We start from the raw sequence: 17,156 nt of genomic DNA, 5'->3' as shown, positions 1-17,156 counted from the left end.
TTAATCTTGCTTAATGACAATCATTCATCACCACCTAGTGGTAATATGTGCCTTTATGGCTAAATCTCATGAAACACGCTTTTTTTCTTGTTCATTTAAGAGTATGATTAGCCTATATTTATTACGATTTTATATAAAATATATTTAGCTTAAATCAAAAAGTGTTAATATATAAATTTTTTAATGATGATTAAGGGATGACATTCAGCCTTACCCAGCTGCTAATATAAGTATATTTTAAAACACAAATATGCACTGTAAAAAAAAATTTGTTCACTCAACTTACATTTTTTAGTTACTTTTTTGCTTAGTATATTAAGTAAACAAAACTTAACTGAGTCAAAGTATTTTCAACTTACAATGTTTAGTTGACATAGTAAAAATAGTTGACACAACAACTTATTTCAAGTAACCTGGACTTGTAAAGTTTAGTTGAAATACGATAACTTACATTTTCAAGTTATTTGTACTAAAATATATGTTCCTTTAACTCAATTTGGCATATTTTCTTAACTTGCAAAGGTACATTCAACCAAATAAATAACATAATTTTCCATACAAATGAATTTATTGTCCCTTACATATCAATACATGTTTAGGGCAAACTCAGTTAACATATTCAAAGGATTACTATTATTTTTTTCTTTGTTACAACCTTTCAACTGTAAAATACAGCTAATAGCTCTAAGTAGAAAATAAATGCAAAAAAAATCTGAATATTTGTAAATACAAACTAAAAACTATATAGAAAATAGAAATTATAGAAATTATTACAGAAAAATAATTTCATTTCAAAATAAAACTAATTAATCTGTCAAATAAAATGCTATTGCAATTTTATAAAGTTGAAAGATGGAAATGTATTTTTAAAAAATGCATGGAAAGTGTATTCAGGTGAAAAAACAACAAAGTGTCAGTTCACACATACATTTAAATACCATTGTTAAGATGTGAGATCTAATGTGTTTCTCTGTTTCTTTGTCTTGAAGGAATCTGGTACACTCTTCTCCGAGGACTCAGTAAAGTGGCCGTCATAGTTAATGTAGGTTTGCAATCCCGTGTGTTTGTTGTGAAGCATCAGCTGCTGTTCTGTGATGAACGTGTTGTGAAGTCCGTTCTGCTCAGCTCTCAAAGTAATCCATAGTGGAAAGTGTCACTATATTGCTTGTCTACATTAATCCGGAGACATTGTTTTCGTTTATAAACGCTCTCCGTCCAGAGACGCTCTCTAAAACGCTTCTGCTCTCATGTATATGCGAGTAAATTCTGTCATTTTTGCAGGACTGTGATATGAAGAGTGTGCGATGTAGAATATTTTTAGCAACAGTGTGAAAGTGAATAGCACATAACACGCACAATACTGGTATAAACATGAATATCTATTGATACAATATGCGTCACATGACTAAATTTATTTCATCGTTTTTAAATAGCACCGGTTCACTTACGAGAGTACACTGTAAAAAATGTGGCTGCGATTAGTTATAACAACTTCAAATTAGTTGAGATAACTTAAATATCCAACTTAACTAAACTAAAGTTAACTAAACTTAATATTTTAAGTCAAGCATGAACACATACTTTTTAAAGTTGAAACAATGTTGGATTTTAAGTTGTGATAAATAATCGCAGCAATTTTTTTTACAGTGTACTTTCTCGTACTGCGTAATATCTTACGCTAGGGGAAAAAACTCTTTTCCACAAGATATTGAAGCCAAAAATTATCCTTAATTTTGAAATAATGTAAAACGCATTGCGGCAGCATGCAAACATAGGCGAGAAGGCTCGTGTGCCTATTGGTTGTTCTGCGGCAACTGCAGCAGCCTATCGAGAGACGTTAAAGGGTTAGTTCGCCCAAAAATGAAAATAATGTCATTAATGACTCACCCTCATGTCGTTCTAAGCCCGTAAGACCTCCGTTCATCTTCGGAACACAGTTTAAGATATTTTAGATTTAGTCCGAGAGATTTCTGTCCCTCCATTGAAACTGTATATACAGTATACTGGCCATGTCCATAAAGTTAATCAAAAGATCATCAAAGTAGTCCATGTGACATCAGTGGGTTAGTTAGAAGTTTTTGAAGCATCGAAAATACTTTTTGGTCCAAAAATAACACAAAATAAGACTTTATTCAGCATTGTATTCTCTCCCGGGTCTGTTGTGAATCTGCGTTCAGGACTCCACAGTGCTCCACGCTGATGACGTAAGACGCTGATGACGTGTTATCTGGAGCGCCCGAGCTTCGTTTACAGTCTGAGGGAGACGCACGCTATATTCAAGCTATTCTACATTGTTTGCGTGGATATCATTTTTTTAATGGTGCGTAAATGTGCATGTCGCGGATGAGACACTTTTACAGCGTGCGTTTCCCTGTCTATAAACGAAGCTCGGGCGCACCAGATAACACGTCATCAGCGTCTTACGCCATCAGCGTAACTGTGAAGGATTAACAACAGACCCGGGAGAGAATACAATGCTGAATAAAGTCTTATTTAGTTTTATTTTTGGACCAAAAAGTATTTTCGATGCTTCAAAAACTTCTAACTAACCCACTGATGTCACATCAATTGAGATTGGTTGTACACCCAGTGCATTATGGGAATGAATGAGTGCACTCGATAATGTCCACTATGGTTTCGGACACTATAATTGGCGGTCTCCTCATATAATGCCCTATTTTACGGGTACAGTGGGCGATTTCAAACACAGCCTAATATCAGAGACCGGTTAGCAAACCCCCTAACGCGTGTTCCTGTGTCCCTCTGTAGGCGTTTGTGATCTCCTTCACCTCTGACTTCATCCCACGCCTGGTCTACCAGTACATGTACAGTCCAGACGGGACTCTTCACGGCTTCGTCAATCACACGCTCTCATACTTCAACGTCAGCCACTTCCAGCCTGGCACGGAGCCGCTGCAGCCGCTACACCTGGGCTACCGCGTCGACGTCTGCAGGTACATGTACTGTACAGGTACTGTAGGTGTGACTGTATATGCTATATTCATAATGTTTGCACTATCCACAGATATAAAGATTACAGGGACCCTCCGTGGTCTGACACGCCATACGAGTTCTCACGCGAGTTCTGGGCCATTCTGGCGGCGCGATTCGCTTTCGTCATCGTCTTTCAGGTCAGAACCAGTGTGTGTGTGTGTGTGTGTGTGTGTGTGTGTGTGTAAATACTGTGTTGGACTGCCGCATCCATCAACAGAAAGAAGTCAAAGGAGATCCTCAGGGTTCAAGCTGACCAAAATATGCCTGATTTATTTCGAATTTGAAAAATATCTGACGGAGTTGACATGAATTGATGACAGATTTTGAAAGGCTGTTGTTAATGTTTAAAATAATGCAATGTTCACTTAGTATTTTGTGATATTTTATTAAGCCATCCAATTAACCTCATATTCATATTTGGGCATTTTAAAACACTTTTTTTTTGCACTTTGATTTTGTGATGGAGGACGAGTTCATTTGCATTGGGCTTTCATACAGTGCCAGTATTTTATCAAATTACTATGAAATAATATAAATATATACAAAACTAGGGGTCTAAACCTACACAAGCCTTTCATATCCAACCTTTAAAGCCTTTTTAAATAAATTAATTTATTGTTTTTTAAGGCAAATATCAACATTTTGATGGGGGACATGTCTTGTCCCTAATTTCAAGAATCAGTGACGCATATATATATATATATATAATATATATATAATATATGTGTGTGTATATATTTATATATATATATATATTTATATATATATATATATATATATAGGCCTATATACCAAAACGTATATGTAAAGGTGCGATTACCAGTAATCAATTTGACAGCACTAATTATAAATTATATTTAATTTATTAAGATTAATTCTCACATTAGTATAATGTGTAAAATCTAATTTTCTTTACTGTAACACACACAAAAATCATCCTGTCCATTTTAATCATTTATACCCAAATATTAAAATGGGCATAAATTAATTTCAGATTCTAGTGTGATCAGTGTTATTTATATACTAATATTGTATTATTTAGTGATATTTGACATACTTTCAATTTAGTTCGTGTTTTAGTAATTTTGTTAACTACTTTTGTCATGTTTTATCAGGTTTATCCCCCCACATATTTCAATTTAGCTTTATTTTTAATTTAAGTTTTAGTTATTTTCAGTACTTCAACTTAAGGCAACATATCTAATTTACATTTAAGCTTCTAATATTTCATCTTGATTTCAGTTAATGAAACCTATACTGACTGTAATCTATGCTTACAAGTGTAGTTTAACATTAAATTATTCATTTTCCAATCACAGTTTGGCTAAATGTCCCCAATTGTCATGAAAATAATGTCGTAATGCAAAAAGCTTAATGCTTATACAATATACTTTACTTTTGTTATGCAGTAGATCATTTTAATATTTTTTTCTTGTGTTTTTATGGTACAATTTGACCAAAAGTTTATTTATTGTTTATTCAGACACTTCCAACATTATCACAGTTTATTCGCTATACTTTAGAAAATGGTAATAAAATATGAGCAGAACTCAGTTGATATTTCACTGGTTTTGTCCATCCTCCTGTTAGACTCTCATAAATGAATTATGTTGAATATCTGTCAGCTGTTAAATTTAAATACACAATTAGATAATACCAGTTTAGCTCAACCAGTTACAGAAGCAATGCTTAATTCTGTTCAGTCTGAGTGTAAAAAGAGAATTAGCAATTAAAGAACAAAACAGTGTCTGAATTATTTTTGGTCCCAAATTTGTATACATTTTACTGGTAGTCACTGTATGAAGAATTTATGGGTATAATATGTCAGTTTATACCATGGTCTGAGTGAATACTCGATTCTGATTGGCTGCAGGGTGTCCATTAAAAAGTGATGTACGACACCTAGTAAAGGATTTCGAAAAAAAAAAACGTTAGATTTCGATTGTAAAACTAATTAAAATTAAAAGCTAATGTTTTAAAAATGTGTTATTTGGCAAGTGAACATGGTATAATGCCCTTCGAGGTGTCCATTGTCAGGTATTAATGGACTCCGGCGGAGGCGAACTTACTTTATTGTGCTATCCTCACTTACATAAATGAACTATAGTGTCCTGCACACACTAGTAAATGATATCTGGTGTCTGAATAATTTCTGGTTTGACTGTATTTAGGTTTTTGTGAGATGGACTCGAATACGAGTGTTAATTCTCTCTCGTCTCTCTGTCCAGAATGTGGTGATGCTGATGAGTGACTTTGTGGATTGGCTAATCCCAGACATTCCCAAGGACATTAGCGTTCAGATCCACAAGGAGAGGAACCTGATCGTTGAGCTGTTCATGAAGGAGGAGCGGGGCAAGAAGCACAGGAACACCATCGGTGACCCGAGTCCTCAGCCGCTGCGCTCGCGTCCCAGTTCTCAAGCTTAGACCCGCTGATCTCCATCAGGACTCGGAGCAGAACCCCATCAATGAAGGTCACATGACTGAAACCTCATTTGCATACCGTCCGTCACGGAAACGCTCGGTTTAATCTTTCTCTCTCGGCTTTATGCAGTCTGCAGGTTTGTTCAGAAAGAGGGCTCTAGGGTGTGTGTCTGTTGACTGATGAATAGTGTGTGTGTGTGTGTAGTTTTGTGACACATCGCTGCTTCAGCATTTTATTTTATTTGAGAGAAAAAAACGATGCTTTTATAGGACTTTTAACATGAAAATGTAACGTTTATGTTTGCGATATTGATAGGATAGGACTCATTTAAAGTGCTTTTTAAATGATTTATTATTAGACATTTCATTCAGAATATTTCTGCCCGAGTGAATTAGCAACTATCAATATCACGCCGTTTCCTTCAAGTAGTTCTGCACTGTCATAGTAATGAATATTATATTATAGACGCTAAAGCCTAAACAGAAACATAGACATTAAACACTAATGAATCAAAGTGACTACAATCCTCACTTGGTCTTCTTTTTTTTAGTATCTATGCGATTTTGACAGAGTGCCGATCGATATTTCCGGCAGCATGCAAGTGCTTGTTTTTAGGTAGTGCATCTGATAATGCTGTTATTAATAAAGGGTTCGCTGCATAGAAACACATGACGTTCAAGAGGCCTTAATATTCACGGAAATGAGCTGCATTTATTAATATTAAACCGTATGGACGGGGTTTTGTGTCTGCCTGTCTGAATGTTTTCTCTCTCGTCTTTGATGAAATGAAAGATGATGGACCCGATATATATATATATTGGTACAATATGTTGCATGTGTCTTCCATTCAAAGTGATTATGTGTGTCTAAAAGCGTGATAAATAAGAGTGGTTCTAATTGAAATGAATATAATATAAATATAACATATAAATCCAGTCTTAAGACATACTCTCTGTTTGTTTTGACACATGCCTATGTTTTTACATCACGTACGACAGAATACTTTTTCTTTTTTTAATATTCATGTATCTCCACAAAGGCTTTGGTTCTACGTTTATTAATAAATGTACAATGTAAACCTATTTTTAGACTGTTATATCATCCACATACTGTTTACCGCTGTGAAAGAATGTCTTTTGTGTCGTCCAGTTTCCGTGTTTTAAAAATGCTAATGGGAAGTTATGACTGTACTTTTGCTTTTGAACTGTTTCTAAAATAAATATGTCATATACATTTGGTACGTACATGTTTATTGACTCTTTTGCTGACTGGAAGGCCAGTTACATGTGTTTGCTTGGAAAAAGAAACTTGTTAAATAAAAAATATATTTTTTTATTTGTGTTGCCTGCTGCTCTCCTTTAAGGTAAATAAGGAAGGATGAGCATAAAATATGAGGTTTTGGGAAGCATTTTGTACTTTTATTCATTCCCAGGATATAAATCTTGATATCAACAATTCAATTTTCTTTTTATTGATATAATATAGATATAGTAAGAATTGTGAAATGTGAAATTGGAGTTTCAACTAGTAAGAAATCAGTTCAACAATTAAATTAAATTAAATTACAGACATCAAGAATCAAAGCTTTTACTAGTTTAAATTTAATTCTTAATTTTAAGATTTTTTTCGTCATTGTTAATATCAAGATTTAACCGTTTTACTAGTGGAAATGTAATTCCTGATATCAAAAATTAGCATTTTAACTAGAGAAAATTGAATTGTTGATATCAAGAATTCATATCCTGGGAATTAATAAAAGTCAAAACGGCTTGCCATATTAAAGTAAGTTAGGCAACTTCAAATTCCGTGCACTCCTTGAAGTGCGATTCATTTTTGGAATCGATTCTTTTGGATCAGGAAATGGCATCATCTGAATCATCACTCAAAGGTTTCCAAGCAAGTCCTGCATGCTTAGTTTACATCTCTTAGCTGGAAATAAAGGTTTTAAGAAAATGGTAACGTTAGCCACCTAGCCTACTTATTAAAAAAAAAAAAAAACGATTCTGTTTCGTGTGTTGGTCATGCAATTATAGTTAAAAAACTAATTGTGTGCACATCCCACCTTCTGGCAGGTGCAGGACAAAAGAAACTAATGAAGTGAAAAAGCTCTTTGCTCCCATATTTAATAAAAACAATGCAACGTTTCGACCCTGCTGGGTCTTCTTCAGGCAAAATTATGCAATTATAGCCTAATCATCCTGTTATATTACATTATTTTCTCTCGGCTCAGTCCAAATGAACTTGTTCACCCGCTCATGGACTTGGTCAGTTCTTCTGAATCCAGTCAGAATTATTTCTTACAATTATTTATTTCAGAATGAACCTCTAATGAGTCAAAGAGTTTTTGACTCGAGAATCGCTCGGACTCATTCAGTGTGATTCGTGAACAAATTCGATCGATACATTACAATCCGCCTCAAAAGAACAATTCGTTCACGAGTCGGACACCGCTAGCGAATGCGTTCAAACGATTCATTTTCACGCGAATTTCAGAACGAATCGTGTGAGTGAAGCAAGTTATCTAAAGTGAAGTGCCTTATTGGCGGGCATCATTTCTGGTTTCCAGCTGACTACCTAAAGCTGGACAGTTGGTGGATCTGAGGGATTTTCACGCTGGATCGCGACTGTGTTGAAAGTGAAAGCGTCAGGTGAAGCGTTCGGGCGTCATGCGGTAGTGGGTTATAACGTTAACTTAACGTAGCCTAACGTTCTTGTGTTAGCGTTCAAACAACACACCGATCATGGACACGCGCGGGTTTAGAGCGATGTTACTAGAGATATCCGATAAACTTTCCGAGGGGAATGTGGCGAGTTTAAAGTTTTTGTGTACAGACATCGGGAAGAAAAGGCTGGAGAAAATCAATACGGGGATTGAACTTTTCGAGTGCTTGATCGAAAGAACTGCAATTGGGCCCAATAACACGGACTTTTTGCGAAAACTTCTGAACGACATCGGTCAGACAATTCTTCTCGAAATATTAGAGGAGTATGAGACACAAACGACCAGAAGACCCGCTGATGGACTGGACGAGAAAGAGCGAGGTTTGGATGTTTTTACTAAACTCTTGCTAACTTAACGTTACTCTGTTCTCTGACAGTATAAAGAGTGACAAGGCAGGATATTTTTGTTTAACTCTCTAAATGCCTCTTGTTTAAAGTGAAAAGATATCTTAAGGGCAGACTGAGGTGTAATTTCAATGGTATTTTATCGTTTAGTTCTGATGTTTACTCTCGCGGCTTCCGTCTTATCACTGGTGCGTGAAACGCAAACTATATGGCAAGCCGATTTAACATTCATTCCTTAAATTCCTCGTAGGCGAAGTTCCACTTTTGTGCGTATGTGTTTACCATAATGAAATAGAAGAATGTAACAGTCAAAATCTGTCACTATTGGAATAATGAGTATATAATAGGCTAGGAGGGTGCACAATATATCCTATATTGGCTACCACATCGGTATTGGCGAATATAGCCTATGTTAATTTTGATGTTATTGTTATCAGTCTGATAAGGAAATGTGGCCGATATATTAAAGCAGATAGATAATGGATTAGTTCCTTCAGCTGAAACACTGTAACAAATTTCATTACTTGTAATTGCTTCTATTCAGTATTTAGTTGTCCATTTTTGCCAATATTTTTCAAATATTATTTCTTTCCTCAGGCCATGAACCGCACATGCCTTCGCTTGTGCGATACACATATTTATTAACATTCCCTTACATTTATAAATAACATACCATATATTGTCTATTTTTGTATGTTGTGTATTGTTTATCACCGATTACTAAATTGTGTATAAAATTATTTAATTTACAAGTGTCGTTTGTGATTTTTATTTATCATGTAAGCCATAGCTTCTGACCATTAAATAAAACTAGACTCGTGATTTTTATTAAATCAATTACTGCTTTATTGAAATACAGAAGTAACTTAGTTATTGGTTTATCACGGTATATAATGCGTTATATTATCGGCAAGGCATTTCGGCATAATTATTTAATATCGGGCTGATGGCGATTATTACATTTTAAGCCTTTATCGGCCGGTAATATCGTGCATCCCTATAGTTGAAAGTAATTTCTTGCCTCATGCATATGATGACCGTTTTTCTATGCCCAATATAAAGAACAGGTTTGAAATAATTCTGTTAAATTAAAATATATAACACTATTACAGTCATTTAAGTCTACTGTAAAGCCAGTTTCTAAATGATCAACAGGATCAAAACTTTGCTGAAAAACTTGATGCACAGAAACTACCACATGCCTTCTGTCGCCCGACTGACACTTCATACATTTTTTGCAAGTAAAAGCCTTTCAGTGTCATACTACAAATGTGGCTCTTCAGGTCATGGTTCTTCATGTTATTTTGCTGTGAAATTAATGATTTGTATTAAATATTCGGCTGCATTTAAACTGCAGGTCTTGATGCATAATTCCAATTTGTTTGCTAGATCTGATTTTTTTTGACGACCAGCTTACATCTTATTTTAAAGGTGACCCATATCCTATATATATATATATAATTACTATACACTTTGCCGAACCAACCCAAGGTAGACGTACTGACCCAGAAAAGCTTAGGCTGAACGCGTCAATCCCTGTATGTGACCCTGGACCACAAAACCAGTCACATGGGTCAATTTTTTAAAATTGAGATTTATACGTCATCTGAAAACTGAACAAATAAGCTTTCCATTGATGTATGGTTTGTTATGATAGGACAATATTTGGTCGAGATATGACTATTAGAAAATCTGGAATATGAGGGTGTAAAAAAATCAAAACATTGAGAAAATCTCCTTTAAAGTTGTGCATTTATGTTCACGATTGTGCTGCATTCACTCACAAAAATACATGTTTTATATATTTACAGTAGGAAATGTATAAAATATCTTCATGGAACATGATCTTTACTTAATATCCTAATGATTATTGGCATAAAACAAAAATCGATAATTTTGACCCATAAAATGTATTGTTGGCTATTGCCACAGATATACCCGTGCGACTCGAGACTGGTTTTGTGATCCAGGGTCTGTCAGGCTTTTATTTAACATTTATTTATACATCTGTCAATCATCATTGAATTGCATTGCATTATATGTTGAGATGGTTTCTGTGTCTCTTTTTAGAGAAAATAAGCATGGCAACTGAAGTAATAGTTGAACACCTGGGCAGAAAGTGGCTTCAAGTGGGAAGAAAACTGGGCCTCCAACACACTCAGCTGGAAGGCATCCAGGAGAAGCACAGCCGTGAGCTGGAGGAACAGGTCCGGGAACTCATCCGGCTGTGGATGAAGATCCGGAGGGAGAACGCCAGGGTGGACGAGCTCATCCAAGCTCTCCGCGACTGCAGACAGAACCTCACCGCCGACCTCGTGGAGAAGAAGCTCCGGGAGTCGTGAGGATCATCTCGTCTTCTGTTCCCGGGAGTCGTGAGGATCATCTCGTCTTCTGTTCCCGGGAGTCGTGAGGATCATCTCGTCTTCTGTTCCCGGGAGTCGTGAGGATCATCTCGTCTTCTGTTCCCGGGAGTCGTGAGGATCATCTCGTCTTCTGTTCCCGGGAGTCTTGAGGATCATCACGGCTTCTGTTCCCGGGAGTCGTGAGGATCATCAGTCTTCTGTTCCCGGGAGTCGTGAGGATCATCACGGCTTCTGCTTCCGGGAGCGCTTGTATTATTACGGGAGAGAGTGGGATTAATAATGTGAATTTCTTTTTAAACGCACTGAATTAAATTAAATCTTCTTGAATTAATTTTTGGTGCACATTAGTTAAATGAAACAATTAGGTAATATATGCAACATTTTAAAATATGATTATATTGTGGAAAATGAAATCTGTTAAATAATGTCTTATTATTATATTTTCATTCACACTTGATTTTGCAGTTTTTACAGAACACACTCATCATGCAACACTGTTCTTGTATTTACTGATTTAAAAGACAAGTAATGTGACATGAATAAAGGGACTGTGATGTATGATTGAATATTGTTCCTCAGAGTATCTGTCTCGGTCTGTTAAATCAGGGGTTTTCAAAATGCATGATTAACATCTTCAGCATCACACACACACACACACGGAACGCACATGGAAACCTCGTCGCGAGCAGGAGCGTCGCGTGAGCAACGGTGAAGCGCGCGTTTCGTTGCGCTGCTCACGCTCAATTAAAGTGAAAGCACACTTTTGATGGACAAAATAAATATTTCACACAAAAAATGCACATTATTTGCATGTCTAGTGTGTTTTAACAAGAACTGGAGTAGGCTACGTCAGAAAAGAAAATGAAGACTAAAAAATATAGATAGGCTATATTTATGAAATTTACCCATTTAAACTTGTTTTTATTATTCAGTTTGAGTAAAATATGGTGTTTTATAAAAAAACAAATATATAGAAAATAAATATTTGTGTGTGCTGTAAAGTGGTTAGAAAAAATAAAATCTGTATCGGTGGGTCAAACTCAATGAAACATCTGAATCAGCAGAAAATAGTAATCGATGCATCTCTATAATCTTTCTGATTGGCTGGTATCAAACACCGCCACATAATCTGATGTTCACAGATGTTTTATTGATTTATTTCTACATTTACCGTAGTGTTGTCGATGGGTTCAATAACACATCCTGCAAAAGGGGGGCCTTGGCCAGAACCTCGTGGTATTTGGGGGTCCTTGTCATGGAAAAGTTTGGGAACCCCTGTGTTAAATGACCACAACACATTTTGAGCCACGCACTATTAATACAGTTTTTTTCAATTGCTTAAGCACAATTTTGAAAACGGCCCGGTTTTTCAAAACCCTACACACAATTTGCACCAAAGTAACACAACACCTCAGATCATTTGCAAAATGGAACACTTTTGTCAAAACTATACAATGTCTTATAAAAACCTTATTTATAACATAAACACAACTATCATATGGTCTGATTCTGTTTGAATCCGTTAAACACTCCTGTGCTCAACCTGAAACACTTTTAGCATTTACACAGAGAATAAATTCACCGACACCACATGACACCAATTGTCCAGACTAATGAAAATATTTATTTATTGTTATGTACTCAAGTCAGTCAACACTGAACATTTGAACAAAACATTTTCCAGTTTTCATACAGTATTGTTGAAGACAGGTGAACTTACCTGTTGCCTTTTTATAGTGCTTAAACCTGATTGCTGTGTCTACAGTTAAGCACCAGTGTGTGTGTGTGTGTGCACATCTGGTGGCTGTGTTTAACCAATTGGTTGGGTGTGTTCATTGAAAGCCTTTGTTTGAAATTGCAAGGAAATGACATCATGTTAAATTTCTGTGTCAAATGCATGCAAGTGTGAGTAGTGTTACAGTTTACAGTTGTGCAAATCTAGGCCGGTGTTTTGCTCCTCGAGTGTAAGGTTTTGCTAATTGTGGGAAAGTTTTAATTTTAGTGTGTAAGCAATTGAAAAAAAACCTGTAACAGGCGTTTTATTGCCATTGACGGTTCCATGAAGAACCTTTAACATCCATTGCATTAAAGGTTCTTCATAATGGAGAAAGGTTCTTTTTGGAACCCCAAATTGCTCTTGGAACCTTTATTTTCAAGAGTGTACCTTGTATTTATTCTATACTTTACATTACATACAGGTGAAACTTGAAAAATCAGAATATCGAGCAAAAGTTCATTTATTTCAGTAATTCAACTTAAAAGGTGAAACTAATATAGTATATAGACTCATTACATGCAAAGTGAGATATTTCAAGCCTTTATTTGTTATAATTTTGATGATTATGGCTTACAGCTTATGAAAACCCCAAATTCAAAATTAAAATATTGTGAAAAGGTTTTCATATAAATTATAACAAATAAAGACTTGAAATATCTCACTTTGCATGTAATGAGTCTATATAATATATTAGTTCCACTTTTTAAGTTAAATCACTGAAAAAAAAATGAACTTATGATGATATTCTAATTTTTCGAGTTTCACGTGCACAAATCTATTATAATAACCATGTTTCTTCCATCTGCAGAAATTCTCAAATATTGTTTAAAATGGCTGTGAAGTTCAGTTCTCAGAATCACTCACACACAGGTGTGTTGAACATGTCTCATCAAGTCGTCTCCTGACGTGTGTTTACAGATCCTTCAGAAATCTCAGTAATAGTTTGAGTCATCACACGGGTTGTGTGTTGTATTGTACTGCTGATGTAGGGTCAAAGGTCAGAGTGTATTCCAGCCTTTAGGTTCACAATGCTTTGGGGAAACACACCTATAGTTGAGCTCACAAACATTATATTCATATAACAGTTCTGATGTTGCTTTTTACTCTTACGACCCACATCTTTAAGTGTGAACACACACTGCCTTCCTGAATGTGCAGTCATGCTAATCTCGAATCATTTTCCAGATCTGTTATTCTTTGTCTATTTGTATCTTAGGTTAAGATGTCTTCGGCTATATAAAGATTTGGGGTACTTTGTGTTTCAGCGCTTTTTTTTTTTGGTGTATAACATCCACGCTTTTCACCATGAACCTTTTTTTTTTTATTTTTTTTTTTTTTACAATCCACTTTTCCAGCATGTCATGAAGTGGAGTAGACTCAATTATCATGAGGTCATAAAAACAGCATGTAAAATAATAATAATAATAAAAGTAACAAAAAACTAAATTAAAATAGTTATAGATGCAGTGATAACCTGCTCGAAATTACACAACTATCCATTGACTCAGTGTGTTAATAACAAGGAAAATATGTTAACCTGTACACTCATTTAAATATTAAAGGGGGGGGGGGGGGGGATCGTAATTCTGAGGCGAACTACATTAACAATGCATGTAAAAGATTACATCTCATTTGTTAACCACAAAACTCACAGAACCAACCATTTAAATGTAAAACAAAGGAATATTTCACCCAAAAATTAAGATTATTTACTCAATTATATTTATTTATTTATGCACAATACTTTTTCAGAAATGACATTTTCATGGAAAACATTCCAGGATTTTTCTCCATCGAGTGCAAGTGAATGATGCATAGTCCATATTTTTATGATCCAAAATCTATATTTAGGGAGATTCAAAGATCCCCACATGACCCCAGTCAGCGAAGACGGGTCTAATATCGCGAAACGAGCATTCATTTTATAATTATATAAGAAAATAATAATAATTATATATATATATACACTAACTACAAACGCTCTGCAAAACACACTCACGGCGAGATGATTTTTTTTCTTCTGAAAATGACAGATCGTGTCAGGGAAGACCCTTGTTTGTCGTGTGGAGCCTTTTATGATATATGGATTTTGGACCGTCAAAAATTGATTGAAAAAAGTTGAGCACCATTCACATGCATTGGATGGAAAAAATTCTGGAATGTTTTTCTCTAAAACTTGAATTTCTCTTTGTCTGAGGAAACAAAGTTATATCCATCTTGAAATGCCGTGGTGTGAGTATTTTTGGGTGAACTATAAACAAAGTTTATTTTAAACCATAATGTAAAACTTCATTTAATGTTCATAAAGCATCATAGCCACTATACAAATATCAGAATCTCACGTTTATTTGATATTTTTTTACATTGATTAGTATTGGCTGTTACAGTAGTTTGATGTAAAACCATGTTTATTGGAGGCAGAGCGTGTGGAAATGGACATATTCCTCATGACCGCTCTCACACACACACACACAAACACACACACACACGAAGCCTGGAGGTTTTGCCCTCTCTGATACTTTGTCATTTAACAACAGAAACATTCTTGCGCTCCAAATAAAAACAAAAAAAGATGAATTAAAAAAAGTAAAAGGATCCCGCGGACTAGATTTGAGAACCTCGAGAATCAAGATTCGAAGAGCATCCGCCCAGTGATACTTTGTATATTATAAATCCATATATCTTTGTGAAAACGTAAATATGCAATGAAGAATCCTTCACTTCTGAACTACAGGCAAAGAAATGTTCAGTTTAACTAGAACAATCTAAACATATCATACAAAATATATCAACACACTAACACGCTTCTCATGAACCTGAACACAAAGAGCGAAGATTTGATCGAATACTTGAAATGATTCTGATACATATCTGAAAATGTGAAATACTAAAATAATAAGAGGACTGCGATGATGATGATTCCACAACAGTCCGACAGTGGCGTTCACACGTGAAGAAAGCGGACAGTAAACCGGTTCTGCACGGGCCGCAGTGCTGGGAGCGTCTCTGGCATTGTACAATAAAGGCACTGATGTTTCATTAAGGGGGACTAACTATTCTTAAAGTCCTCTAGTGTGTCAGCAGAACTCAACACTGAACTCTCGAATCTGCTGGCGTGTCCGGTGTGACCTCACGACCTCATGTGTGTGTGTGTCCCGGGGCAGACGGCTCTCAGGACGAGAGGTTTTGGACGTAGTTTGCAGGATAGAGACCCGTCTCTCCGCTGGACAGCTGTCCTTTACACCAGCCCTGCTCGTCCTCCTCGCCCAGCTTCATTAACTCTTCACCTGCACACACACACACACATCTCATCAAGCACATTCACAACTATATCAGCGTTCACACCAGCCGACGATAACGTTCTGACGCTTTAACTATTTGACAGCCAATCAGAATCCATCCCGATTTAATGTTTTTTTTCAACGATATTGTTTCTCTGCTGTTATTGTTATAGTTGAGGTGTGCTATTCGTTTAGATTTAGTAGGGCTGTGCGATATTGAAGAAAAATGCGATATGCGATAACTCCTTAAATAATGCGATATTCGATAAAGCTTAAAGTGTGTAAAATAAACTTAAATTATCTTTAAAATATATTTAAAATGATATAACCTACATGTTTCACATTCTTTATGACAAGAAAACATCCTTATAACTTCTGAAAGTGAACATCAGTGTTTTACTGTCGCATAAGAAGTGTTATTTTAACATCAGTGTAAACCACATGGTTTCTGGTTATCCTACATTAGGTTTATTTAATAAAAGATACTGAATCGTAAAATATAATAAAAAAAAACACAATGCATAGTTTTCACTGTATGAATTAAATATATCCTGATTCTTATTAAAGCTAAGAAAAATGTTGTCTTTTGTTCATGACCCCATTTATTGCAAGCTGTTGCGATATGCACATTGCGATATATACATTTGCGATATTTCGATAAATTCGATATATTGTGCAGCCCTAATATTTAGAATATTTTTTTAAACTTTATCATTATCGTCCTTGGTGTGAACGGGCCTTTACTCTACTTTATGCCTTATATGCGTCACATGGAAAAGTCAGCCGGTCATAACTCCCCCGAAGAGGTTTATTTTCAGCGGACTTGATTTTTCCCACTAGATCTCTGTTCAATATGGTGCAATATTACAGAATAATCACAATCAGTTGACATGTAATTGTATGCTCATGCTCAGTATTTTTACATTCATATGACACTCATTTAAAAATCACTAATACTTTGATAAGTTAAGTTTAATATTTAGCAAATTTCAAAAAGGATACCCATATATATATATATATATATATATATATATATATATATATATATATATATATATATATTACACACACATTTTAATTCGCTGAATATCAAATCTCATCGAATTTGTTTGACCGATAGTGTACAGTATTAAATATTATATTTAATATTGTACACCACCGTTCAAAGAAATCAATACCTTTATCCAGAAAGGAAGCATTAAATTGATCTATAATTTTACAACATATTCTATTTCAAATAAATGCTGATCT

General features: G+C 35.3%; 3 protein-coding genes across 17 annotated transcripts in view; 2 read left to right on the top strand and 1 right to left on the bottom strand.

Moving 5' to 3' along the window:
• Positions 1-6,752, top strand: part of ano1a (anoctamin 1, calcium activated chloride channel a) — a 61,429-nt gene extending 54,677 nt beyond the window's left edge. For all 5 annotated transcript variants that reach the window (XM_079605482.1, XM_079605484.1, XM_079605483.1 and 2 more), the window contains 4 exons: positions 990-1,042; positions 2,770-2,954; positions 3,026-3,131; positions 5,223-6,752. In XM_079605482.1, the coding sequence (XP_079461608.1) occupies positions 990-1,042; positions 2,770-2,954; positions 3,026-3,131; positions 5,223-5,420 (542 nt within the window). In that variant the 3' untranslated portion in view covers positions 5,421-6,752. The remainder of the gene's footprint in view (positions 1-989; positions 1,043-2,769; positions 2,955-3,025; positions 3,132-5,222) is intronic.
• Positions 6,753-7,530: 778 nt separating this feature from the next.
• On the top strand, positions 7,531-11,413 carry fadd (Fas (tnfrsf6)-associated via death domain). Of its 2 annotated transcripts, XR_013795952.1 has the most exons (3): positions 7,749-8,460; positions 10,555-10,890; positions 10,957-11,413. XR_013795952.1 is itself a non-coding variant. In XM_079598138.1 (2 exons), the coding sequence occupies exons 1-2, from the start codon at positions 8,160-8,162 to the stop codon at positions 10,824-10,826; spliced, it is 573 nt and encodes a 190-aa protein (XP_079454264.1). In that variant the 5' UTR covers positions 7,531-8,159; the 3' UTR covers positions 10,827-11,413. The 2 variants fall into 2 exon arrangements, 1 of the variants encoding a protein (XP_079454264.1); XM_079598138.1 differs by having other exon boundaries at positions 7,531-8,460; positions 10,555-11,413.
• Positions 11,414-14,952: 3,539 nt separating this feature from the next.
• pacsin3 (protein kinase C and casein kinase substrate in neurons 3) overlaps positions 14,953-17,156 on the bottom strand; it is a 44,984-nt gene continuing 42,780 nt past the window's right edge. For all 10 annotated transcript variants that reach the window (XM_079605464.1, XM_079605462.1, XM_079605470.1 and 7 more), the window contains one exon: positions 14,953-15,911. In XM_079605464.1, the coding sequence (XP_079461590.1) occupies positions 15,796-15,911 (116 nt within the window). In that variant the 3' untranslated portion in view covers positions 14,953-15,795. The remainder of the gene's footprint in view (positions 15,912-17,156) is intronic.

Source organism: Phoxinus phoxinus, assembly GCF_949152265.1.
Source record: "Phoxinus phoxinus genome assembly, chromosome: 2".
Taxonomy (NCBI): Eukaryota; Metazoa; Chordata; class Actinopteri; order Cypriniformes; family Leuciscidae; genus Phoxinus; species Phoxinus phoxinus.
Note: the sequence above shows the minus strand (reverse complement) of the source record. Positions and strands in the feature narration are given on the sequence as shown.

Excerpts from the sequence above, each read along its gene's own strand:
- fadd (XM_079598138.1), top strand. The coding sequence starts at position 8,160 with ATGGACACGCGCGGGTTTAGAGCGATGTTACTAGAGATATCCGATAAA. Across the intron at positions 8,461-10,554 it reads ACTGGACGAGAAAGAGCGAG|AGAAAATAAGCATGGCAACT; the intron begins GTTTGGATGTTT and ends GTCTCTTTTTAG.